Source organism: Aquarana catesbeiana, linkage group LG06 (assembly GCF_042186555.1).
Source record: "Aquarana catesbeiana isolate 2022-GZ linkage group LG06, ASM4218655v1, whole genome shotgun sequence".
NCBI classification, from domain to species: domain Eukaryota; kingdom Metazoa; phylum Chordata; class Amphibia; order Anura; family Ranidae; genus Aquarana; species Aquarana catesbeiana.
In genome coordinates, this window is record NC_133329.1 from 26,107,909 (window position 1) to 26,134,930 (window position 27,022).

Here is a 27,022-nt window from a genome sequence, read left to right on the forward strand (position 1 = left end):
TGCTGCCAATTGCTAGGTGTCACTGGCAGGGGGCACAGGTGGGCACTGATGATCGCCGTGATCGGGACTGATGTCCCTCTCACGGCCGCCGGTGATCTGCTTTTTTTTCCTCCTCACGCTGTCAGCGCGAGGAGAAAAAATAGTTGATTACCGGCTCTGTTGACATCACATGATCATCTGTCATTGGCTGACAGCTGATCACGTGGTAAGGGGTCGGGACCGATCCCTTACTCCGATCTGTGATCAGGCGAGTCTCATAGACTCACTGATCACAGAGCGCGCCGCGTGCACCCTGCAGGGGGTGCGCAGGCCTCTAGTGCACAGGACGACGTCAATAGACGTAGTCCCAGCAAAGCAGGTCCGCGCTGTTGCCATCATTCGGCTATAGCATGGATCTGAACTGGTTAAGCATTATTAAAATCACTGCTCCCGAAATAACGGCCGTTTTTAAAACTTTTTTTTGCAATGATCCATGTCCCCTGGGGCAGGACCCAGGTCCCCAAACACTTTTTATGACAATAACTTGCATATAAGCCTTTAAAATTAGCACTTTTGATTTTTCATGTTAGTGTCCCACAGACTTTAACAGTGTTCCGGTGGCTTTTGAATTTTCCCCGTACACCGCATATTGTTCGGTGTTCTGCAGACATCCCAACAACCAAAGTTCGGCCCCAAACTTATGCTCAGGGCGAACCATTCGCTAATGATAAACAAGCCAATATAGCTGTTCAATAGGGGTAAGGATAGAGCATGTGGAGGTTTAGAAATATACTATATTGCCAAAAGTATTGGGACACCTGCCTTTACACGCACATGAAATTTAATGGCATCCCAGTCTAATGCCCCGTACACACGGTCGGATTTTCTGATGGAAAATGTCCGATCGGAGCGTGTTGTCGGAAATTCCGACCGTGTGTGGGCTCCATCGGACATTTTCCCTCGGATTTTCAGACACACAAAGTTGGAAAGCAGGAGATAACATTTTCCGACAACAAAATCTGATCGCGTCAATTCCGACCGTGTGTGGCCTGTTCCGACGCACAAAGTGCCACGCATGCTCAGAAGAAATTCCGGCACGGAACAGCTCGTTCTGGTAAACTTAGCGTTCGCAATGGATACAGCACTTTCGTCACGCTGCAATGTCAAAAATGGTTTAATACAGCGCACTCTCTTCTTCTTTATAATGTGAGAAGAATTAAGTAGTTTTGCTGCTCATATTCACACACACTTCTCACAAAGTTTTTTTTTAGTTTTTTTTTTTGGGATTCCCTCAATATATTGTTATTAGTTGTGACATCTGACAGAATGTTTTTTTTTTTTTTTTTTGGATTTTAAGCCTTTTTTTTTTTTAGATTTAATGTTTGTATTTTTTCCAAGGCTGATCTTTGTTCAATGTTATTTTTATTTTTACTCCCTAATATTTTTGTGTGTGTTTTGTGTGTCAAGTTACCCCAACACCATTGATATATTTTATTATTTAATCTCAAGGAGATTGTTTGTTGTTGGTGTCCCTTGTTCATTTCACATTGTATATTTGAAATGTACCTGAATCCTCACAAACAAACTGTCCTTTTTGAAGTAAAACACACATAGGCAAGTATAATTCAAAACAAAAATCCTTTATTAAGGGCTCAGAACCAAACAAAGAGGGAGGCAACACTGGATCAACAGGAGAAATTAGCGAACCCTGGGACCCCCAGGGCAGACATCAATTCTTGAACATCAAAATTGGTGGCCTGAGGAGTCCATATGTAAGGGAGGGCAGTCTGGTCCAGAATTCGCAGAGATCCGGAAAGCAGCAGATGACATCTGTGTCCCCAGGCTGTGGTACCACAAGAGGCTGCATTTTTTGGCCAACCAGACTGGATCCAGGGTCCTCACTTTCTGGTCTTCCTTCCACACTTCCTTCCGGGCTGTGGCTCTGCTGTTGGAGATGTGACAGGAGGAGGAGTAGGACCTGGAGGAGGAGGAGGACTGGGAGGACCTGGAGGAGAAGGAGGACTGGGAGGACCTGGAGGAGAAGGAGGAGGAGGACCTGCAGGAGGAGGAGGAGGACCATCGCAAAGGTGTGTCTGAGCTGTAATTTGGCCCCTCATACCTTTCTTAAGAGCCTCCAATATGAGCGACTTACACGTGACTTGTCCCTCCTCCATCCTCTGCATTTTATAGGCAATGGTGGCAGCAATGTCCTCCTCCACGGTGTGTGGTGCTCCCAGGACCTCTGTAGCCCTCCAAAAGAGTCCTCTGCCAGCCTCCTCTAGGGCACTCCTCCTCCTGCCACTTTCTCTTTCCAGGGGGAGTGGAGGGACCTGCAGATCAGGCAGCCGGCTCAGCCCAGCCACCTCCTGGCTGAGACTTCCCTGTGCATGAAAAAGGGACATGGTTTTAGTTGTTGCATCATCAATCACAATCATAAATTAGTACTCCCAACTAACATCTAGTTAACATCATTGATTGGACAAGCAGAAATATTTAGAGGAATGCTATACCTGGCTCAATCTGGGCTCCTCCACATGCTGCCTGGAAGGCCCAGGTTGGGCGTCAGAAGCCTCAGCCGGGGGGGAAGGAAGCATGGAAGGAAGACTGGAGAGGGATGGCCTGGGTTCAGTCTGGCCTGCCAGAAAATGCAGCCTGTCATAGTGCCACATCCTGGGGACATAGATGTCATCTGCTGCTCCGGATCTCTGTGAATCCTGGACCTTCTTGTGCTCCCTTACATATGTGCTCCTCAGGCCACCAATTAAGATCTTTAAATAGGTGATGTCTGCCGTGGGGATCACCTGCTTCACAATTTCACACAATTGCTCCAGTGCTGCCTTCCTCTTTGCTTGGTTCTTGTAATGTGGGTGTTTAATCTCCCACAGACATGGCAGCTCCCTTAACATATGTATGAATAGTGACATGAAGTCATTGTCTTTCAGTAGCATATCCATGTTCACTGCAAGACACAACACAAGACAAAGCCTAATGTCAGACAAAACTCTCCTAATCTTGTTACAATATAGGCCTCAATGTAGAAGCAGTATAGGCACAAGTTTGTCTCTTACCTTCGTTCTTACGATCGGCACGTCCAATGCTCCTTCCTCCGCTCACAGATCGTACGTAATACGCACGTGTGTTACGCTTTATATACACTGCGCATGCGTGTAACTCTGCCCGCCCCTGATGTTCTTTCTATTCTATTCCCTGCCCCTTTTCGTTCGGCGCAGTGGGGGAAGAGCACGTGGCGGAGTCACAGCAGATGCGTGATAATTACAGGAATGAGGAGGAGGAGGAGGAAACCCCTGATCCGGACACATCCCGATCCAGAAGGAGACGATTTAAGGCCACAAATATGTCCTTTGGGGAGATGTTGGTATACTCGCATATATCAACATATGCGTTTTCCTATTAGTCCAGCGCTACACTGTTTTTTATATTGTTTCGTTTGTGTGCCCTCGTATTGGGGTTATTGTGTTTCAGCTGCAGGACACACTTCACGGTTTTTCACTTTTTATCATTTATATTGAACACCAAGCGCAATTTCTCCCCCCCTTCCCCTTTTTGCTCTTGTTTCATAAATACTTAGTTATTGCAGCTGGTGTTTTCTCCTGCAAATGGATATTTTTGAGTATAGGTCACAGTTGGTCATAGACACCACGGGTGTTTTTGACGGTAGAGAGGACCCCAGTGATGACTTAGCAGGATGTTTTCTCAGATTAAAAAATCTTACCGTTTCTGAGGTACACCTAAGATGGGATATTGCATATTTAGAGGAGTATGTAAAAGTTAATATGGTCCCGAGAAGTCTAAGGTGGGAAGTGAATCCCCAAAAGGAGGATAATGAACTTGCAGGATGGTTCAAATATTTAAATGAAGCAGGTGTGGGGTTTCTGCAATTTTTAATAGCCAAAAAGAAGCGTAGGCTTACTATGTTGGACATAGAGATTAACATCATTAAGGCTAAACTTACACCATTCAAAGAGAATCAGGAATATACCCGCAAATCAGAATCCTTGAAGACTCTCCTGATTAAGGAAGAGTCAGAACAAAAATTAAAGAAAAGGAGGAAATATAATAGGGATGCCAAGGACTACAGGGATAACCTTGTGTTCAAGTGGCAAGTTCCTTCCTCCACTGACCCCCCCACTACCATTACTTCTAGTAACATTCCAAGTGTCCAAGTTCGGCCCGTGTCCCAAGGCATTCAAGGGAGCACTGGGTTGGGGACACCTCAAGGTTATCTTCCTTCCCCCTATTCATGGGGAGGTGCGAGACCTCGGGGACATCCTCATCATATGAGGGGTAGAGGGGGTAGGAGGAATTCCTCCTCCCGATCACGTCGTCGGTCCCCTTTACCTTGGAAACGACTGAATGACCGGGAAGCCCATCACGACTTTGGTAGCAACCAACGATTTCCCAATTTTCATGGACAGAGGCCCCGGGGAAACCATCGTAATAATGATGAGGCACGTGATCAATATGGGGTCAATGTTGGGAACAGATTTTCTCCTTTACATGATGGCATGAACGATAATGTATTAAATCTTAATAGGGATCATAATCCCTTAGATTCCTCCCACAACCGGCATACTGGAGACAACCGTTTTAATCGGGATTTTCAGTTGGCTGGAAGGGGAAGGAACAAAAGAAACGGAGATGCAAGAGAGGGTGCAGAGGGGGGAGGAAGCTTCACCCCAAAAAGGAGGAGGACATAAGTGGCATCATAAATTTAAGCACCAAAGAAATCTCTAAGGAAGAACTTTCCACCCTTAGTAAGGGTTTGAAGTTTGTGCCACCACGGAATCTTAACAAATTCCAAAGTTCATTGATGTGCAAAAATACACACGTAAATTAAATATAAAAAGGTATGTTCTAAGAAACCCTGCTAGGCAACTAAGTAGAGAAGCTTCTGTGGTCACACACTCAGGATTAAAAAATGCATCACTTTTTAACCCTCCCAGCACTGGAGCACCGAATGTCACTGTTTTTCGGGATTTGGTGCTGAATGACCTGGCTAATTTAAACATTAGACCAGTACAGACTCAACATAACATTAAAGTTGGTTTGGAGGCATTGACGAATAGAAAGAATATTGTGATACGCCCCGCCGACAGAGGCGGAGCGATAGTTATCCTGGATCATGACTCCAATAACAAAGAAATATTAAGAATCCTTTCGGACACAAATACATATTCTTCTTTACCTTCCGATCCGACCTCTGGTTTCAAGCCGGAACTTAGGGTTCTGATTGAGAAAGGTTATGATCTAGGGATCCTCAATAAAAAAGAGAGGGAGTATTTGGTCCCCTTAGCCCCCTCGGCTACCGGTGATGTACATATTACCGAAAATTCATAAGACCTTGACCAATCCACCAGGGAGGCCCATCATCAGTGGTATTGATTCGGTAACCTCGCGTGTTGGGAAGTATATCGATTTTTTCCTACAACCACTGGTGGTGGGCATCCCCTCCTATCTTAGGGACACTAAACATGTTCTTAATATATTGAGAGAAATAGAGTGGAAAGCTACATATATGCTGGTGACAGCTGATGTCGCATCACTCTATACATCTATATCCCATAGTCTAGGACGTGAGGCTGTGCGCCATTTTCTCTATCGAGACTCCAGTATCTCCGTCACGCAATGCAATTTCGTGATGGAGCTACTGGACTTCTCGATGGAGCACAACCATTTCTGGTATGGTGGCACACACTATTTACAAATGAAGGGAGTGGCCATGGGAGCCAAATTTGCTCCCAGCATGGCCAACCTCTTCATGGCCAAGTGGGAGGAGGATGTGGTACTAAAGGACAGTCCTCCCCAGTTGGTCATGTGGAGGAGATTTATTGATGATGTCCTGTTTTTTGGGACGGTGACATCAATTCTGTGACCACCTTTCTGTCTGTACTTAACAACAATGATAGAGGTATATCACTTACCCATGAAGCCAGTTCTACCCAAATCCATTTTTTGGATTTGGCTATTACTATTGTTAATGATGTCATCACCACTTCGACTCATTTTAAAACAACTGACAGGAATAGTTTTATACCACTTGACTCCTGTCATCATCAGTCCTGGCTATCTGCTGTGCCTAAAGGCCAGTTCCTGCATTTAAGACGAAATTGTTCTGATGCCAATGAGTTCCATAGTCTATAAAGTCTAGTTACTACTATTTTTATTTTTGAAATTTTTTATCATATTGCTCATGTCTGCCCATGATATGTGCAATATCCAGCATACCTCCTCATTTAGCCATGACCATTTCAGCCTTATATGTTTTTTAACTTGTTATGAGTTCAGATTGTTACTTCCTACCCCTGTGTTATACTCATATCTATGAATATAATTGGTTGTTTGTATTTTATAGGGTTTACCATGGTCTTTGTTTTAAAGTTATGTATGATATTATTGCAAGGTATACTGACTTCCTGGTTAGACATCCTAGCATAATCAAAACGGAATTCTTTTTATTGTTTATTTATCTCTAATTCACCTTCACGGTGAACTCTCGTAAATGTCTTGTTTACTTTAAACACTTCCGGCCTCGATGATCCATCTGGAACGCATCCGCGTTCCAACAACCTCAGCGATATGTTCCTACTTCCGGGCAGGCGCGATGATGTATGCCCAATGATACGTCACATGGTCACGTGCCCGTTTAACATGGTGACGATCCATAAGGGGCGGGGAAGTGGTGAGTATACACTCCTACCCAATATGAGCGCACTACGATAGGACGCCCATGGTGAGGCTTGGATGGTAGAGGCGCCTCAACTATTCTAATTGGCTTAACGCGAAAACACGTGGTTCCTATTGGAACGCACGCCAGATACCCAGGAAGTCAAAGCATGCGATGCTGTAACAGCTGTTTATGGGTCATTAATTTTAGCATATGTATAAAAGCGTGGTGGTGGCGGGATGGCATATACCCCAGCCGAAGTCTCTTCAGATGAAACGCGTCAGCGTTTTCTTGCTGTACCCAGCCACCCACACCACGCTTACTTTTTATTTGTTGGAATCGATTCTACTATTTTATACGTTTTTATGGATTCTCTGATGATCGTAATTGATCAAATAAACGCCAATTGATTTATTTGGATTTACACCATGTGGAGGCTCTTTGTCGCTTTTTTCTATACATGGTATACCAATGCTGATAAGGTTGATGATCGTCTGGACCATCTGGGCAGGATTCGGGTCCCCCATCTGAGGAGGAAATCCATCAGTTCACGGTCCACCCCCATACTGTCGTTTATCCCAAGACAGTGCAAGCCTTTTTGACTCACCGCCGACGGCCTGTGAGTCCACCCAAGTCGGTAAGAGTGCTTTATCCCTTATGTTGATTCGGAGTACTGCAGAGGAGTTACCAAAGTATCACCCGCATTGCATTGAATTCATTTTATCTACATGAAGTAATATTGGGACTAGACAAAGTTTCAAGCTTCTTTCTGATGGCAACACCTCTTATTATAATTGTGGACACTTTATTATTATTGCCATATATATTTGCTGCATTTTTTTCTCACTTATAAGGTGGTCATTTTAATTATCACTCATTGAGTCACAACCATTCATTTGGTCACTCACACTCTCCCCTTCCCTTTTTTTTTCCCTTCACTATATTCCTAAACGAATGTTCATGTCCACTTACTGTGTTTTTCTAAATGTCTCACTTTCTTTTCATTACCCATGAATAAGCGTATTTCTATGTCATTAGACTATACATCTAAAATTGACTTTGCATACCTGTATAGTCATGAGACTGGATACAGTCTTTTTTCACTTAAGTGTTGGATTTTTTATTAATTTGTAACTTCTTTCACATAGATGTTTTGCACTTTAGTGCTACACTTTTTACATTTAAGTATCTTGCACAATTTGGTCAATTTGTAGTGTTGGCTGCTGTTTAATCTCTCTGATTGGCGCGGTATTCCCTGCCCATAGTTCCATAGGGAGGCCTTAAATTTGAAATCAAAGTTTTTGATTAAAGGTTATGATGCTGCTATGTTAGATTCCCTGATTGTGGAGATAGGGAACAGGGAGCGTGAGGAATTACTGCATGACAAACCCCCCCAGGTAGTAGATAGGGAGGATTTTGGGTTAGCCTTCCTCACAACCTATTCAAGCCAACATTGAGCCATCAAAAGGATAATTAGAAAACATTGGTCCGTCATTAAAAATGATCGAGTCTTGGGACCCCTTTTGTCTGAAAAACAGCAAATTTTATTTAGGGGGGCTACCAGCTTTAGACACCTGTTAGCACCAAATATCCCTGTCCCACCTAAACGCCCTACGTTTTTTGGGGACTTAAAAGGATTCTCCCCTTGTAGGAGATGTAATGTTTGCAGTATCAACTCACTACGAGATAGAAGAATAACGGAATTCACTTCTAGTGGTACAGGTGCCACATACCCCATTAAATCACTTATCACATGCATAACCAAATGCGTTGTATATTTACTCAGGTGTCCATGTGGGAGGGAGTATGTTGGCCGTACCATCAGGAAATTGAACGTGAGGTTGGCAGAACATATTACCAACATTAAGCAGGGCTTTGATAAACACAGTGCCTCTAGGTACTATGATGCAGTACATGATAGGAACCCTAAGGGAACTGTGTTTATCGGTATCGAGAAGTACGTTCCCCATTGGCGGGGCAGTAATGGAAAAAGAACCATCTCTAGATCCGAAACAAACTGGATCTACAGACTGGGTTCTCATGGCCCGAATGGGTTGAACATAGAGTGGGATATTAATTGTTTTATTAACAATAGTTGAAATCATTTTTTCACAGATGATCCCCCCTCCTTTTCATTGATATGCATTTTATTGACATTTTATGGATATGCATTTACCTATCATGCGTTTTTAGATATATTGGGACAATAAAGTGTCCATATTTTTGATATACATTATTATTATTTTTTTGTATATTGTAAACACGTTTATATATACATTTTTTACTGGAGTTATGGCTGATGGGGAATTTAACTCCACCCATATTTATTCTGATTTTATGCATTCTAATTTCATGCACTTTATAATGTGTTTCATATTGGTGAATAATTTTCTTTTCCGCCACTAGATGGTAGTGTGTAATATACACTTCCGCTTTGTAGAAACTATTTGCTTGTTTCTACACATCAAATGAAACTTTGGAGTGTGTCCTGTTCCCTTCTTTTTCAGCCACTAGATGGCGGTGTGCAGTACATGGCTTTGCCCCATATGTCTATTCCTTTGTTTATACTAAGGAAGTACCCATGTATGGGCGGTTTCATTGGGCTGGAGTAATTATCAATATTGGATTAACATCCGCCCCTGTTCCCCCTCAACCAATGAATGAGCTATGGCGCTACAGCGCTTGTGTATTTATAGCGCATGTACGAGCGTGGCCACGTACCCCTGATGACGTCAGTTGTGACGAAACGGCTGTAGGGTCACAACGTGAGCACGTATCGCGCATGCGCAATTGTATTTTAAACAGCAGCGGAGTTCGTTTTTTACTTCTGCCTGTCAGAAGCTTCGTTTTTTTAGATTTATCTGTTTGTACAATTTTAAATAAAGTAGCAAGATTGTTCTGCACTATTGGAGTCCTCTTTTTCTTTTTGGGGCACCTGTGGACAATTTTTGCTGCACCCTGTTTGGAAGCTCCTCTTGGTTTGCCATAAGAGGAATGCTCTTGGAGAATACCTGGAGACTACAGGCGAAATCTTCCTGTGTAATCGGCAGAACTTCCACAAAGCCTTCCTGGGAGACATCTTTTGGATCCACACATCCCTACTGAGCCCGTTTTGACCCCCCTGAATAAGGGTGGTCGCAGGCTGTCCGGTAAGCCTCCAACTTTATTCCTTTGGTGGTGGGCAACAGCTGCGGTGGAATATTGAATCAGAATTTATATTGGAGTTTCATTATGTCTTGGGACTTATTGTTTATAGCATAACAACCTTTGGGACTGTCCTAATTTATTTATTTCAATTTTTCACTATTGTTGTGATTATTAAGTATAAGGATCAACCAACGGTATATAGGTTGACATAGTTTCTTACCACATGTTGATGTAAATTATTGACCCTATTTTTTGCTGATACATTGGTTCATATAACTCACATAAGTCAATTATATATATATATATATTTTCACATCACTCTTCGTTTTTAGATATATACAGGTACACCTGATTAATTTTTAGTGTCACAAATCATACATATGTGCACCGGATTGCTTTAGATTAGCGTTATATGGTTTTTTCTCTTATATCACCCACTTACCCACACATTTTACGGGTCCTGGTATACTCGCATATATCAACATATGCATTTTCCTATTAGTCCAGCGCTACACTGTTTTTTATATTGTTTAGATATTGGAGATGGTCGACATCCTGAAGAAGGCCGACTATGACGGGCATTATGGGCCTTACCCCAACCCCAATATCAGAAAGGCCAGGATCATTGCGAAAGTGGTCAAAAGTCTTCACAGGAATTTCAGGGGAACGACGATCGAAAGATCAGCTAAGGAAGCGGTGGTCGGACCTGAAATTACTGTAAGAGAGCCAGAGCAGTACAGAAAGATCCGGAGAGTGCTGCAAAAAAGTAAGTAGTTGTGCTGTGTTCCTATTCTTTTTGTCTTTATTACGTTCATGCTGCTCCATATGCTTTTCTTAATTGTAACCTTTAAATGTTCATGGACCCATTATTCGTTCGTATCAAACATTTTTCTTTCGGCCTCTAAAACACCATTGTTTAGGCCATATGCATTTTCCCATATTTTTTAGGGCCTACTTGGATGCCAAATATTTGTTTGTGTAGATGGGTTTGTTACTAGAATGAAATGCAAACTAGATTGTGTGTAAGGAGAGGACACTGAGCAGCTGGTTTCACATCTGGACACTGGAGCACTAGTGTGGAACACAAGAACACCATTTTTATTAGAGGGGCCACACAGGTGCTCCAGTGTATACTATAGGGGGGGCTACATATGTGAAGCCTGTACTAAACAGGTAAAGTATTGCAGCTTGACAAAGGCCAATAAAAAAACGACATCTTTGAACTCGGCTAAAATAGACAATTGTACCCCACTTCCAAGCAATGTTTCCTATTTCTAGTTCTGCCATCAAATATCTGTGTGCTAATTATACCATTTTTGTTTTACATAGGGGAGAAAAGACTCGGAGGACACCCCTCATCCGAGGAGACCACAGACCCCCCACCTATAGAAGAAGGTGAAATACCCCCAACCCAAGAAGAGCAGGAGGAAGAAGATGTGGTGGAGATTGGCACCACAACAGTTGAGTGTCTGCGACCACAGACTCAGGTAAGAGATGGATGGTGGCAGATTTTTGATACCTGTTTTTGTTTGGTTTTTCTCTTTTTAGGTGATCGTGATGTTAGGGATCGAGATCCTTTCACATCAGAAAGTGCCCAGAACCTGATCGGGGAGATCATGGGGTGTAATGTAGAATTGCAAAACATCCAGAAAAAAATAAATGATGTGGTTCAAAAAAATAATAAGATCATTGATGTTTTGGGGCGAATTTAAAACCCCACAAAATCACTTTTTGGATTGTGGTCCAATGTTTTAAATCTTTTTGCAATGTTTTGAAAAGCCGAATTTGGAGGATGCACACAGTGTGCCAACATGTGCTATCTGCCATCACGGGAGATCAATGGACGCGTTTTGGGGGTGCAATCCCTTCCTCAATTATAAAGTAGCAGTGAGGAAGGGCTTGCTCCCCCAAAACACGTCCCTTGATCCCCCGTGATGGCAGATAGCACATGTTGACATTCGTAAATTGGTGTGCATCTTCCAAATTTGGCTTTTCCAGGGGTGATTTTCCCCCATCTGAACGCAATATCAAACACAGTTCCTAAATACTCATGTCTGATATTGGCTTCAAGTTTTACCATATGTGAACTTTGTAAGTTCAAGTTTTTTGTCTTTCTTGTTGGTTTTACACAGGCCTGTTTTATCGTAAATGGACATTTCTATTTTTGATAATGCCACCCCAAAAATTGTTATACAACAAACATGTTGGTTTGTTTTAAAAACCTTTGGTAAATGCACATGTGTTACATAGTTACATAGTTACATAGTAGGTGAGGTTGAAAAAAGACACAAGTCCATCAAGTCCAACCTATGTGTGTGATTATGTGTCAGTATTACATTACATATCCCTGTATATTGCGGTCATTCAGGTGATTATCTAATAGTTTCTTGAAGTTATCAATTCTCCCCGCTGAGACCACCGCCTGTGGAAGGGAATTCCACATCCTTGCCGCTCTTACAGTAAAGAACCCTCTACGTAGTTTAAGGTTAAACCTCTTTTCTTCTAATTGTAATGAGTGGCCACGAGTCTTATTAAACTCTCTTCTGCGAAAAAGTTTTATCCCTATTGTGGGGTCACCAGTACAGTATTTGTAACTTGAAATCATATCCCCTCTCAAGCGTCTCTTCTCCAGAGAGAATAAGTTCAGAGCTCGAAACCTTTCCTCATAACTAAGATCCTCCAGACCCTTTATTAGCTTTGTTGCCCTTCTTTGTACTCGCTCCATTTCCAGTACGTCCCTCCTGAAGACTGGTGCCCAGAACTGGACAGCATACTCCAGGTGCGGCCGGACCAGAGTCTTGTAGAGCGGGAGAATTATCGTTTTATCTCTGCAGTTGATCCCCCTTTTAATGCATGCCAATATTCTGTTTGCTTTATTAAAAGCAGCTTGGCATTGCATGCCATTGCTGAGCCTGTCATCTACTAGGACCCCCAGGTCCTTTTCCATCCTAGATTCCCCCAGAGGTTCTCCCCCCAGGGTATAGATTGCATTCATATTTTTGCCACCCAAATGCATTATTTTACATTTTTCTACATTGAACCTCATTTGCCATGTAGTCGCCCACCCCATTAATTTGTTCAGGTCTTTTTGCAAGATTTCCACATCCTGCGGAGAAGTTACTGCCCTGCTTAGCTTAGTATCGTCTGCAAATACAGAGATTGAACTGTTTATCCCATCCTCCAGGTCGTTTATGAACAAATTAAATAGGATTGGTCCCAGCACAGAACCCTGGGGAACCCCACTACCCACCCCTGACCATTCTGAGTACTCCCCATTTATCACCACCCTCTGAACTCGCCCTTGTAGCCAGTTTTCAATCCATGTACTCACCCTATGGTCCATGCCAACACACCTTATTTTGTACAGTAAACGTTTATGGGGAACTGTGTCAAATGCTTTTGCAAAATCCAGATACACCACGTCTACGGGCCTTCCTTTATCTAGATGGCAACTGACCTCCTCATAGAAGGTTAATAGATTGGTTTGGCAAGAACGATTCTTCATGAATCCATGCTGATTACTGCTAATGATATCATTCTTAATACTAAAATCTTGTATATAGTCCCTTATCATCCCCTCCAAGAGTTTACATACTATTGATGTTAGGCTAACTGGTCTGTAATTCCCAGGGATGTTTTTTGGGCCCTTTTTAAATATTGGTGCTACATTGGCTTTTCTCCAATCAGCTGGTACCATTCCAGTCAATAGACTGTCTGTAAAAATTAGGAACAACGGTCTGGCAATCATCTGACTGAGTTCCCTAAGTACCCTCGGATGCAAGCCATCTGGTCCCGGTGATTTATTATTGTTAAGTTTCTCAAGTCTAATTTTAATTCCGTCCTCTGTTAACCATGTAGGTGCTTCCTGTGTTGTGTCATGAGGATAAACACTGCAGTTTTGGTTACTGAAGCCCCCCGATTCACTCGTGAAGACTGAGGAGAAGAATAAATTCAATACCTTTGCCATCTCCCCATCCTTTGTAACCAGATGTCTTTCCTCATTCTTTATGGGGCCAATATGGTCTGTCCTCCCTTTTTTACTGTTTACATACTTAAAGAATTTCTTGGGATTTTTTTTTGCTCTCCTCCGCTATGTGTCTTTCATGTTCTATCTTAGCCATCCTAATTGCACCCTTACATTTCTTACTGCATTCTTTATAAATTCTGAATGCTGAGGATGATCCCTCAACCTTGTATTTTTTGAAGGCCTTCTCCTTTGCTTGTATATGCATTTTTACATTGGAGTTAAGCCATCCAGGAGGTTTGCTCGCTCTTTTAAATTTATTACCCAATGTGATTGTGCAGGTATAAAAAAGTTGGTTAATCAAGAATGTGTGGATTATTGTCTCAACACTACAACACTTTTGGGGTGATGTAATTGCTGTTTTCAGCGAAAATGGGGGTTATTTCCTAAGGGCAAATCCACTTTGCACTACAAGTGCAGGTTCAGTGCAGTTGCAAGTGCACTTGTAGTGAAATGTGTTTTTGCATTTAGTAAATAACAGCCCACAGTGCTTTGTATAATAAGGTTACACAATCACGCCATTTTCTGCACTCAACACATTTCTGTCAGGGTCAGCTAAAACAAACACAAGCAGTAAATGTCCACAAAGAATTTCTTTTTTTTTTTATTATAAAAAGGCTATACATATTTGCTGGTATATTGATGGCCCCCCTACCCGCAAAGAACTCCAGGTAGCATAACCGGACATCACGGCCACTCAGGGAGGGCAAGCCAGGACGGCTGCTTTCAAGCACCGTCAGTGTGGTTTCATGTATCATTCCGGCCTCAGGCCCAACTGAGCCAGCATAGTTGGCCGAATGTTTCCTTAAAAAGTTATGGAGAATACATCACGCAAGTATAATATGGTTCAGTTTATACTCCGCCATATGGATGGGTGTCAGAAATAGGCGGAACCGGCTGGCCAGGATTCCAAATGTGTTCTCCACCACTATTCGGGCTCTGGCCAGCCAGTAATTAAAAACCCTCTGTTCCGGGGTGAGGGTCCTCATCGGGAATGGCCGCATCAGGTGGTCCCCCAGCGCAAACGCTTCATCAGCAACGAACACGAATGGGAGTCCTTCCACATTGTCCTCTGGAGCTGGTAAGTCCAAGCTGCCATTCTGGAGACGCCTGTAGAACTCCGTCTGGGCGATGACTCCACCATCGGACATCCGGCCATTCTTCCCCACGTCCACATACAGGAAGTCGTAATTAGCCGATACCACCGCCAACATCACTATACTATTGAACCCCTTATAGTTGAAATAGTACGACCCCGAGTTGGGTGGTGGGATGATGTGGACGTGTTTCCCATCAATTGCCCCTCTGCAGTTAGGAAAGTCCCACCGCTGGGCAAAGTGGGAGGCCACAGTCTGCCATTCCTGTGGCGTGGAAGGAAACTGTTGAGGGAAAAAATAAAACATTATTATTTTTTCTCAGAAACATGGCAAGCAGATTAGGCACAAACATTATGGGGCAACCTCCAGATAGCATTTATTAAGGGGAATTTAACAACGCCAAAGTATAAGGTACACCTATCATATTCCCCCTCCCCCCCTCTCATGGGCCATTTCTAACATTATAGGGGGTGTGTGGAAATTTTGGACAGGTAACCCTCTTCACTTCATTGAGAGATGAATGCCTAAATAATGGGTATTACTTGGAACAGCCCCTCCTTAGTTACACTATTGGCAGCCCACTGGACAGGTAAGAAGTGTCATAATACAAAGATATAAATACACACTGTACACATTTGAGGACATTTGGACATTCTGCTATTACCTATCAAGATAATAATAGGATACAAAAACTTTAAACAGTACCATTTGAAAGTATACAGGCAGGCCCTTGCACTACATGCTTTGGGGAATTCATCCATAAATCTGACCAGTAAAGAGATGGGTATAGTGTGTATGGGTTTGGCAAAGTCAGCAGATAGATGACTGAGGATAGAGAATTGGGATCAGCTGACTTTGCAGGGAAGGGAGGGTTACTAAAAAATTTTTGGGGACACCACCAAAAAAAAGCCTCTGGCACTCTGCCAGAATTTAAAGCAAAAATAACATTTCAAAACATTTTAGGGGGTGTTTGGGGTAAAGCACTACTATGGAGCAGAAAAAATACATTGTTAAGTGACTACATGAGGTGAATATAGGGCCAGGAGACACCATGCTGGGAAGGTTATTGAAGGGCAAATATGTATGAAGGACCTAAAATAATAATTACATAAAATTCCAGCATGAATGAGGACAAAGGGGACATTCACAGCATATTACAATCATGGTAATTAGGGAATGAGGAAAGAAATACAATATATTAGCAAACATTCAATACAATAAAATGTGATATTTAAGGATAAAAATCTTACCTTCATATACTCCTTCTGCAGGACCTGGATGATGGCAGAACAGGTCTCTGGGATAATGATCCCCAGAGCCTGGGGGGAGATGCCTGTTGAGAACTTTAAGTCCTGCAGGCTTCTCCCTGTAGCCAAATACCGCAGGGTAGCGAGAGCCTCTGCTCCGGAGTGATGGCTTGCCTCATGCAGGTATCCTGCCTGCTAATATAAGGGGTCAGCGAAGCCAACAGACGGTGAAACACAGGGTCCGTCATCCTGAGAAAGTTCCTGAAATCATCAGGATTATTCTCACGGATCTCACAGAGCAAAGGCATGTGACAGAACTGGTCACGCTGAAGCAACCAATTCTTGGTCCATGAACTCCTCCCCACCCTGTTCATGGACTGGACTTGTGTCAAGGTCAGGACCCCAACACCAAGCCCCCGCACAGCACGAACTCTACGAGGAGTACGCATACGCAACATGGCTAGAAAATGGTCGGCTGCTCAGAACGAAGTAACAGAACGCACTGAAGAACAGCAAGGCCTGTGAAGAGCGACCTGAAAAACAGTAACGAATGAACAAGAATACAATGACTAATTAAAGTCACGCGGAACTTGCTGCACGCACTGAAGAGCAGATACAAACCCACAAGCACAAACTGAACGGCAGAAAACGATCTGAAAGCCACGAGTCTGAAAAAGCGCGAATCGTCTCTCACCAAACTTTTACTTACACGAGATTAGCAAAAGGAGCCCAAAGGGTGCCGCGCTTGGTTCTGAACTGGCCTTTTCTAGTCTCGTCGCACGTGGTGTACGTGACCGCGTGGTTGGCGATCGGAAATTCTGACAACTTTGTGCGACTGTGTGTAGACAAAACAAGTTTGAGCCAACATCCGTCGGAAAAAATCCTAGGATTTTTTGTCGGAATGTCCGAACAAAGTCCGACCGTGTGTACGGGGCATAAGTCTGTAGGGTTCAATATTGAGTTGGCCTGCCCTTTGCAGCTATAACAGCTTCATGCCATTAAAGTTCATGTGCGTGTAAAGGCAGGTGTCCCAATACTTTTGACATAGTGTATGTGCATTCTATGAACATTTTTTAACTTTTTTTATGTTCTTATATGTTTTTAATTGGTTTAAAAAAAAAATATGTTTTTTTAAGTTAAGTATTTTTCTTGTGATACTAATATACTGAAGTTCGACCTTAAATGGTTTCAAGAGGTTGCAGATGTAGATATATAAATACTACCTTGGCCGGCCATGTCACTACTCTAATGTGGTTCCAGAATTGTACAGTGTCCTAGTGCATCTACATACTGTACATCTTCTAAGGCACATGAAAAAATGTTGTTCATTCTTTTCTGACTTGTTCTACTTACCTGTGTACAAAGATCGGCACAATGAAATCCGATTTTCCAAAGTCAGAGTCTATGTTCAGCTCCAATAGTCTGTCCAAATTTTTCTGAAAGTCATCACACCATTCAACCTCTTCATCAAGCCGCACCAAATTTCCTACAAAGCAATCATCATTTATTTTCAAACAGTTGTAAAGTTTCAGATGAAAATTGTACTTGTATTTTCTCTACAAGGCCAAAATCGAATAATCCCTGAGAGCTAAAGTGGAGGAAAACTCAAAGGCTGAAGCACAGCTGCATAGCACACAAGGAATCAGGGAGGTGCGGTGAGGTGAGTGGCTGGTATCAGAGCCAGATACACGCAGGTTACATACGCCACGATCGTCAGAGCGAGATCAATAATTCTAGCACAGGACCTCCTCTGTAACTCTAAACATGTAACCTGTAAAAAAATTTAAAGCGTCGCCTATGGAGATTTTTAAGTACTGAAGTTTTGCGCCATTCCACAAGTGTGCGCAATTTTAAAGCGTGACTTGGCATAACATCATCTTTCACATTTTGCAAAAAAAAAATAAAAAATTGGGCTAACAGTGTTTTTTTTTTTTTTAATTCATGAAACTTAAAAAAAAAGTGTTTAAAAAAAATAAGGTGTTACAGGGGGGGGAATGGCACAGGACAAGCACTGTGACATATAACATGCTTTAAAGGAGCAGGATACATTCTTTTTTTGGAGGGTTACCAAACGATTTAAGTGGACTGGGCTGGAGGGGAGAATTTGTCTTTTAGACACACGCCCCCTTCTATGACACTGCAGTGAGAAGCGGGCCTCCACTGCAGCATTTTTATTGGACAATTTGGACCAATGGTACTTTACCATTGGTGCAAGGCTCCAAGCTGTCCATTGAGCTCAGTGACTCTGAGAAGAAGTGAGGAGAGACACTGTGAGATCATCCTCAGGTTGCCAAGCTAGGACCCTCATTTATTTTATTTTTTTTTGTTTAATGTTCATGGCAGGTGAGGCCCAAGGAATACATGAGAAGGTGCACAACTTCCCATACAAGGGTACATTACACAGGCAGGTGTACAGCACACAGGTGTACAATACACAGACAGGAGTACAGTACACAGACAAGAGTACACAGACAGGAGTACAATACACAGAGAGGAGTACACAGACAGGAGTACACAGACAGGAGTACAATACACAGAGAGGAGTACACAGACAGGAGGACAATACACAGAGAGGAGTACACAGACAGGAGTACACAGACAGGAGTGCAATACACAGAGAGGAGTACACAGACAGGAGGACAATACACAGAGGAGTACACAGACAGGAGTACAGCACACAGACAGGAGTACACAGACAGGAGTACAGTACACACACAGGAGTACACACACAGGAGTACACAGACAGGAGTACAGCACACACACAGGAGTACACAGACAGGAGTACAGCACACACACAGGAGTACACAGACAGGAGTGCACAGACAGGAGTACAGCACACACACAGGAGTACACAGACAGGAGTACACAGACAGGAGTACACAGACAGGAGTACAGCACACACACAGGAGTACACAGACAGGAGTACACAGACAGGAGTACAGCGCACACACACAGGAGTACACAGACAGGAGTACACAGACAGGAGTGCACAGACAGGAGTACAGCACACACACACACAGGAGCACACACACACACACAGGAGTACACAGACAGGAGTACAGCACACAGACAGGAGTACAGCACACACACAGGAGTACACAGACAGGAGTACAGCACACACACAGGAGTACACAGACAGGAGTGCACAGACAGGAGTACAGCACACAGACAGGAGTACAGCACACACACAGGAGTACACAGACAGGAGTACAGCACACACACAGGAGTACACAGACAGGAGTACAGCACACACACAGGAGTACACAGACAGGAGTGCACAGACAGGAGTACACAGACAGGAGTACAGCACACACACAGGAGTACACAGACAGGAGTACAGCACACACACAGGAGTACACAGACAGGCGTACACAGACAGGAGTACACAGACAGGAGTGCACAGACAGGAGTGCACAGACAGGAGTACAGCACACACACACACACACACAGGAGTACACAGACAGGAGTACAGCACACAGACAGGAGTACAGCACACACACAGGAGTACACAGACAGGAGTACAGCACACACACAGGAGTACACAGACAGGAGTACAGCACACACACAGGAGTACACAGACAGGAGTGCACAGACAGGAGTACACAGACAGGAGTACAGCACACAGACAGGAGTACACAGACAGGAGGACAATACAGAGAGGAGTACAGTACACAGACAGGAGTACACAGACAGGAGTACAGCACACACACACAGGAGTACACAGACAGGAGTACAGTACACAGACAGGAGTACACAGACAGGAGTACAGCACACACACAGGAGTACACAGACAGGAGTACAGCACACACACAGGAGTACACAGACAGGAGTACAGCGCACACACACACACACACACACACACACACACACACACACACAGGACACACACAGGAGCACGCACACACACAGAAGCACACACACACACACACACACACAGGAGTACACAGACAGGAGTACACAGACAGGAGTACACAGACAGGAGTACAGCACACACACAGGAGTACACAGACAGGAGTGCACAGACAGGAGTACAGCACACACACAGGAGTACACAGACAGGAGTACAGCACACACACAGGAGTACACAGACAGGAGTGCACAGACAGGAGTACACAGACAGGAGTACAGCACACACACAGGAGTACACAGACAGGAGTACACAGACAGGAGTACAGCACACACACAGGAGTACAGCACACACACAGGAGTACACAGACAGGAGTACAACACACAGACAGGAGTACAGCACACAGACACACACACACACACACAGGAGCACACACACACACACACACACACAGGAGTACACAGACAGGAGTACAGCACACAGACAGGAGTACACAGACAGGAGTACAGCACACACACAGGAGTACACAGACAGGAGTGCACAGACAGGAGTACACAGACAGGAGTACACAGACAGGAGTACAGCACACACACAGGAGTACACAGACAGGAGTACAGTACACAGACAGGAGTACACAGACAGGAGTACAGCACACACACAGGAGTACACAGACAGGAGTACAGTACACAGACAGGAGTACACAGTCAGGAGTACAGTACACAGACAAGAGTACACAGACAGGAGTACAGCACACACACAGGAGTACACAGACAGGAGTGCACAGACAGGAGTGCACAGACAGGAGTACACAGACAGGAGTACACAGACAGGAGTACAGCACACACACAGGAGTACACAGACAGGAGTGCACAGACAGGAGTACACAGACAGGAGTACACAGACAGGAGTGCACAGACAGGAGTACACAGACAGGATTACAACACACAGACAGGAGTACACACGGAGGAGTACACAGACAGGGGTACAGCACACAGACAGGAGTACAGTACACAGACAGGAGTACACAGACAGGAGTACAGCACACACACAGGAGTACACAGACAGGAGTACACAGACAGGAGTACACAGAGAAGAGTACACAGACATGACTACAGCACACAGACAGGAGTACACAGAGAGGACAAATAAATATATATAGTCTCAAATTTGTGTAATTTAAACAGTAGATTTGATGCTTTTTTTTGAAGTGGGAATCAACTTTAATGTACATCTAAAAATGTAATATATTGAAGCTTACCAGTCCTGGTGACAGATCTGGGGACTGCAGTTATTTTTTTTTTTTTTTTTGAGGCTAAACACCTTTTTTAGCAAATACAAAAAAAAATGCCTGCTGATCCTGACAGGAATCCAGGGTACTTGTTACTTCCTGTGCACTGGACTGAAATATCAAACTATGTTATCAACCTTCCCAGCAATCTTCTGTAAATTACACAATGCTTCCTCCTTATGTATGTAGCACCTTGGAGTTTAGTCAGGGATGCTCCTCACAAATTTATTTGCCAGGAGTAGTTACCCTGGTTAATTGTAATGCCGTGTACACACGGGCGGACTTTTCGAATGGACTGGTCCGATGGATCGAATCCGGCGGACTATCCGATCATGTGTGGGCTTCATCGGACCTGCAGCGGACTATTTCGGTCGAAAATGTGACGGACTTTAGATTTGGAACATGTTTCAAATCTTTCCGACGGACTCGAGTCCGGTCAAAAGGTCCGCTCGCTCATCTGTATGCTAGTCTGATGGACAAAAACCAACGCTAGGGCAGCTATTGGCTACTGGCTATCAACTTCCCTATTTAAGTCCAGTCATATGTAATCACATACCAATCCGTCGGACTTTGGTGTGATCGTGTGTAGGCAAGTGCGTTCGTTCAAAAGCCTGAGCCTGTCGGAAGTCCGTCAAAAGTCCATCGAAAGTCTGTCAGAAAGACTGTCGGACTTTTGTTGCTGAAAAGTCTGTCCGTGTGTACGCTGCATTAGAGATCCATTGATTTCTCCCTAAGTTTAGCCTAGTTGTGCTTTTCTCTTCTACCACTATGTGGCTGGGCACTTGGTGGTACTGGATATGAGAAGGACGACTCAAGGTTAGGTTATGGGTATGTGGGGTGTCTCAGCCAATGGGTAGGGGGGTTTCTTGAATCCCTTGGCCTGCTGTGAGCCTATATATTCGGGTGGAGTCTATGTGATCTATGTTCTGTGCCACCTGGACGGTTGTCTGGGTGGACATGTGTCGTGTGCCCCGGGCTGCTAGGCTGGAGATTGGGCCTATCCCAGGGGCGTATGGCTGCTAGGCTGTCTGAGGGTCTATCCAGAAGCAAGAGAGCAGCGCAGGATTGGGATTGCGGCTTCCAATTCAACCAGAAGTGAAGTTTCTGCCGGCCGGAGAACCTATCATTGTCGGAGGTAGAAGGGAAGCTGTCACTACTAAGGGACCAACCACCTTATTACCAGGGACCACAGTGAGTAACTGAAGGAAGTACCAGAGCAGTATTCTCACTGAAGGGGCACGGTGGAGAATTGGGAAACTTCAGGTGGTGATCAAATCAGGGATCCAACCAGCGGAGATGACGCTTGCAGAGCAGCCTTGTAAGTAAAGCCAGGGACCGAGCGGGCCTTTAGGGGTGAAGCTTTAGAAGTATCTGGAGTCCCAAGCTTGGGACCCAGCAGAGAGGCGGGGGTGATGCTTGAGGAAGATACCACCCTAAAGATTGGAGGAGCTTAAGTGCCGGTTCACACAGGGGCGACTTGTCAGGCGACCTAGTCGCCTGACAAGTCGCCTCCCGTTCTGTGCTACGGAACCGTTCTAATAGGAGCGACGCAAGTCGCTCCGACTTAGAAAAAGGTTCCTGTACTACTTTGGGGGCGACTTGCATAGACTTCTATGCAGAAGTCGTTTTGCAAGTCGCCTCGGAAGTAGTTTGCAGGTCTCCTCGCTGAGGCGACCTGCAAGTCGTGCCGCCCCTGTGTGAACCGGGGCTAAGGGATTCAGTGGCAGTGAATCAGAGGGTCTAGTGAGAGACCGGGAGCTCAGTGTGCTGAAGAACTACAAGGAGAAGTTGTAGTGAAGCTGAAAAAACTGTTACGCTTTGTGTTAGGAATTGTTAAAGACTGTTGCCAAAGGAGACAGCATTCCTGCATGTGCAGATGTGGCGCCTTGCTGGAGGCTTTTCCCTGTACGGCTGTCCTCCTATTGAAGTCTCAGAGTCTGCCAATTGAACTTGCAACTACTTAAGGGTGTCCTGACCCTAACCCTCTTTCCCCCATAAAAGATTGTAAGAGAAATGAACATCACTTTTGCATTCAAAAAGTGTCTGGCGCCCAATAACTTTATTCACCTTGCACCCACTATGCCTCACAACCCCACCACATACAGAAGGATGTCAGCTATCTTTGGCTGTGAAAGTTTTCATCAGACTGGAGGAGGCCGGAGACCTTGCTACATGTAATAGAGACGAGGGGAGTGGGGAAAAAACCAAAAGCAGGATAACCTGTTTGAAAACCAAATCATAATAGCAGACTAGTGTGACTACATTGCTCCTTCATAGATTCAGTACAGAGCAGTGAGTCACCCTAAGACAGGAAGTATTTTACTGGCAGTAATACCAGGTGAAAGAAACCATTAAAAAAGAAAACAAATGCAACTATTACATTAACCACTTACGGTCCGCCCGCCATCAAAATACAGTGGCACTTTGAAGAGGGATATTGTTGTTATGGCAGCAGATAGCTACTATAACCCCAGTATCCTCTTCTTCAGCGGGCGGTCTGGTTTCAGATAAAAGTGGTCTCTGTGGTGGATTCGCCGCAAGATAACTTTTATTGGCGTGGCGGGAGGGCACCCCCTCCCGCCGCCGGCGATCAGGTCCTCCTCCGTGTTAGGTGTGGAGACTAGTGAGGGGAAGATGGCCCCCATCCGTCTCCATACCATTGCAAGGTGGAAGCGACGTAAAAACGTCACTTCCGCCCATACCTCTTAAAAAAAAAGACTTCTTTTTTTCAAATGACATTTTTTTTTTTTTTATTGCATTTTAGTGTAAATATGAGATGTGAGGTCTTTTTGACCCCAGATCTCATATTTAAGAGGTCCTGTCATGCTTTTTTCTATTACAAGGGATGTTTACATAAAAAAAAAAAAAAAAAAAGTAAAATAAATAAGAAAACATTTTTTAAAAAATGTTAACGCATCCCGTCCCGCTGAGCTCACATGCAGAAGCGAACGCATACGCGTGTAGCGGCCGTATATGAAAGCGGTGTTCAAACCGCACATGTGAGGTATCGATCGGTAGAGCGAGAGCAATAATTCTAGCCCTAGACCTCCTCTGTAACTCACAATATGCAACCTATAGAATTTTTTAAATGTCGCCTATGGAGTTTTTTCAAGGGTAAAAGTGTATCGCCGTTCAACGAGCGGGCACAATTTTGAAGTGTGACATGTTGGGTATCAATTTACTCAGCATAACATCATCTTTCACAATAAAAAAAAATGGGCTAACTTTACTGTGTTAGAAAAAAAATTATATAATGTTTCGGGGTTCTAAGTAATTTTCTAGCAAAAAAAAAAATAATGATTTTAACTTGTAAACAACAAGTTTGAAAAATAGGCTCGTCTTAAAGTGGTTAAAGGGCTGATTAGCTACAATATATTACATTTTCTTCTTGGGTTTAGATACACTTTACTGCACATTTTTAGCAATGTACTTACCGAGCTGAGCATAAATTTCTCCAGTCTCATGATCGGCCAATGTCGGCATTCCACGGTTGTCAACCATTGTTATGGTCTCTGTGAGCTTATAGGGAATTCTACATGTGGTGTCTCCACCAGCTGATTTTGCTGCTTTTGTCCAATTCTCAAACGTTTTTTTCTCTCCAAGAGCAAATATACAGGAATTGATGAAGGATGATTTGCCATTACCCGGAAAACCAAACAGCTGCAGGAGGAGCCGACTATAGCCCTGATTGCCCAATTTGCAGGCATCGAAGCTGAAATTTGTGATTAATTCTCTGCTCGTGTCAATGTAATCGTCTGTTGTGCTTTCTTTTAGGTCTGACATTGTGACAAATCTGAAAAGGAAGAATAGGATATTTCTCCATATTTGTGAATGTCAGATAAATTCAGAAACTTATCAGCTATTTCTATAGTTTGTGAGGTTTTTGATTACTGAATCGTTACTTCTTTAACTAAGCCTATACCAAAAAAAGCATAAAAGACTCGAAGCAGCAGACACTAAGCTGCTTGAACATTTTTAAAAAAAATATTTTTATTGAAAGATGTGTAAGATATACAAAGCAGGATATAAATTCCCCAAATGTTTGCAGTACAATGTACAATTCCAACGACCTGAACAACAGAGTTACTATAGGAGAGATCAACAGAACCAGGAGGATCAGGTATGAAAGAATAAACAGACATATAAACAAGAACAGTCACCTGCTGCTTGAACTTTTAATTACCTGAAGAATACTTCTCCTGGTTGGCTCCTGACCCCTCAGACACTGTTGTAGGTTTAATTGATCAGTAAGCTGTGTGTGGCACACCCCCTAAGAAGCCACTTGTGAACTTAAGTCCTTTCTTCCCAATTAAAGCACACACAGACAGGCACACAGCATTTTTCCCACTCTGCCACTGGCTTAAAGTAACAGTCTAGCAGTGGCAACTAGTGCTCAATGTTTGGGGGGGGGGCAGGTAAGGCGGCAGAGACGGATGCGAAGGCAGCGATCCCCCGTCCCCCCCGTGGGAGCCAATTAGGAAGTCGGTGATCCCCGTGGGAGATAGGCGAGAAGGCGGCGATCAGCCCCCCCACCACCATAGGAGAGGGATGGGTGCTCTGTGCCCTGAGCCCACCCTTTTTTGAAGCTTCAGGCTCTAATCATGTGTTTAAAAAAAAACCCCATTAAAATCCATGCATCCAGCGCCCTGCATGTACATTAGGGACCGGCTTAGGATTGGATTGGGGGGGGTGGTGCCCTTGTACCCCTTATGGACGGGCCGCCACTGCAGTCTAGGGTGTCTTTTTTAGGGTATTATTGAAACATTGAACTTAGATGGGGTTAAAAAGGCATGAGATACTCCAAAACTGGTGAATTGAACAATTTGACACACTTCTCTTGCCGCGTACACACGAGCAGAATTTCCGACAGAAAGAGTCCGATGGGAGCTTTTCATCATATATTCCGAATGTGTGTATGCCCCATCGGACTTTTTCCATCGAAAATTCAGACGGACTTAGATAGAGAACATGTTCTACATTTTTCTGACGGAACAAATTACTATCGGAAAAACTGCTCATCTGTATGCTGTTCCGACGCACCAAAAACGACGCATGCTCTGAAGCAAGTACGAGACAAAGCTATTGGCTACTGGCTATTGAACTTCCGTTTTCTAGTTCCGTCATACGTATTGTACATTACCGCGTTCTTGACGGTCGGACTTTGGTGTGACCGTGTGTATGCAAGATAGCTTGAGAGGAATTCCCTCAGAAAAACCTTCAGAGTTTATTACGACAGCAAAACCGGTCGTATGTACAGGGCATCTGTCTTGCTGAACTGTACAAAACTGTCCCACAGAGCCTCTAGTTCTGTGGGACATGACTTGACATCTTCCAGAGACCAAAAGCTGCACACAGTCACTAACTTTTAAGGTTATTTACTCACACGGCCACAGGATCATCAGCAGACTCCTTCTGGTATCCAACAGGTTCTTCTCAATGAGGGAGATGCAGACTCTTTTCCCCCCAACTGTCTCCTGGTTCTCTCCAGTGAGTTTTCTCCAGATCCAAACTGATTCCACAACTAAACTTTCTAATGCCCCCCCCAGCTAATACTTATCTGGGACTTCAATGTCTTTTTAGTGGCATCTTCAGGATTCCTGCCCCAGGGGTCTCCTCCAGCAGTATTGGACCCTGGAACTGTCTCAGGCATCAGACTATTTATGGTCCCCCAACCACCTACAGGGCACACCTCCCCAGAGCTTGGCTGG

At 44.0% G+C, this 27,022-nt stretch overlaps 1 protein-coding gene across 1 annotated transcript in view; it reads right to left on the reverse strand.

Moving 5' to 3' along the window:
* The window catches only part of LOC141148240 (uncharacterized), a 140,933-nt gene that overhangs the window by 37,682 nt on the left and 76,229 nt on the right, over positions 1-27,022 (reverse strand). Inside the window, exons 2-3 of the mRNA XM_073635494.1 lie at positions 24,749-25,107; positions 17,533-17,665 (exon numbers count right to left, since the gene is read on the reverse strand). Of these exons, the coding sequence (XP_073491595.1) occupies positions 17,533-17,665; positions 24,749-25,097 (482 nt within the window). The 5' untranslated portion in view covers positions 25,098-25,107. The remainder of the gene's footprint in view (positions 1-17,532; positions 17,666-24,748; positions 25,108-27,022) is intronic.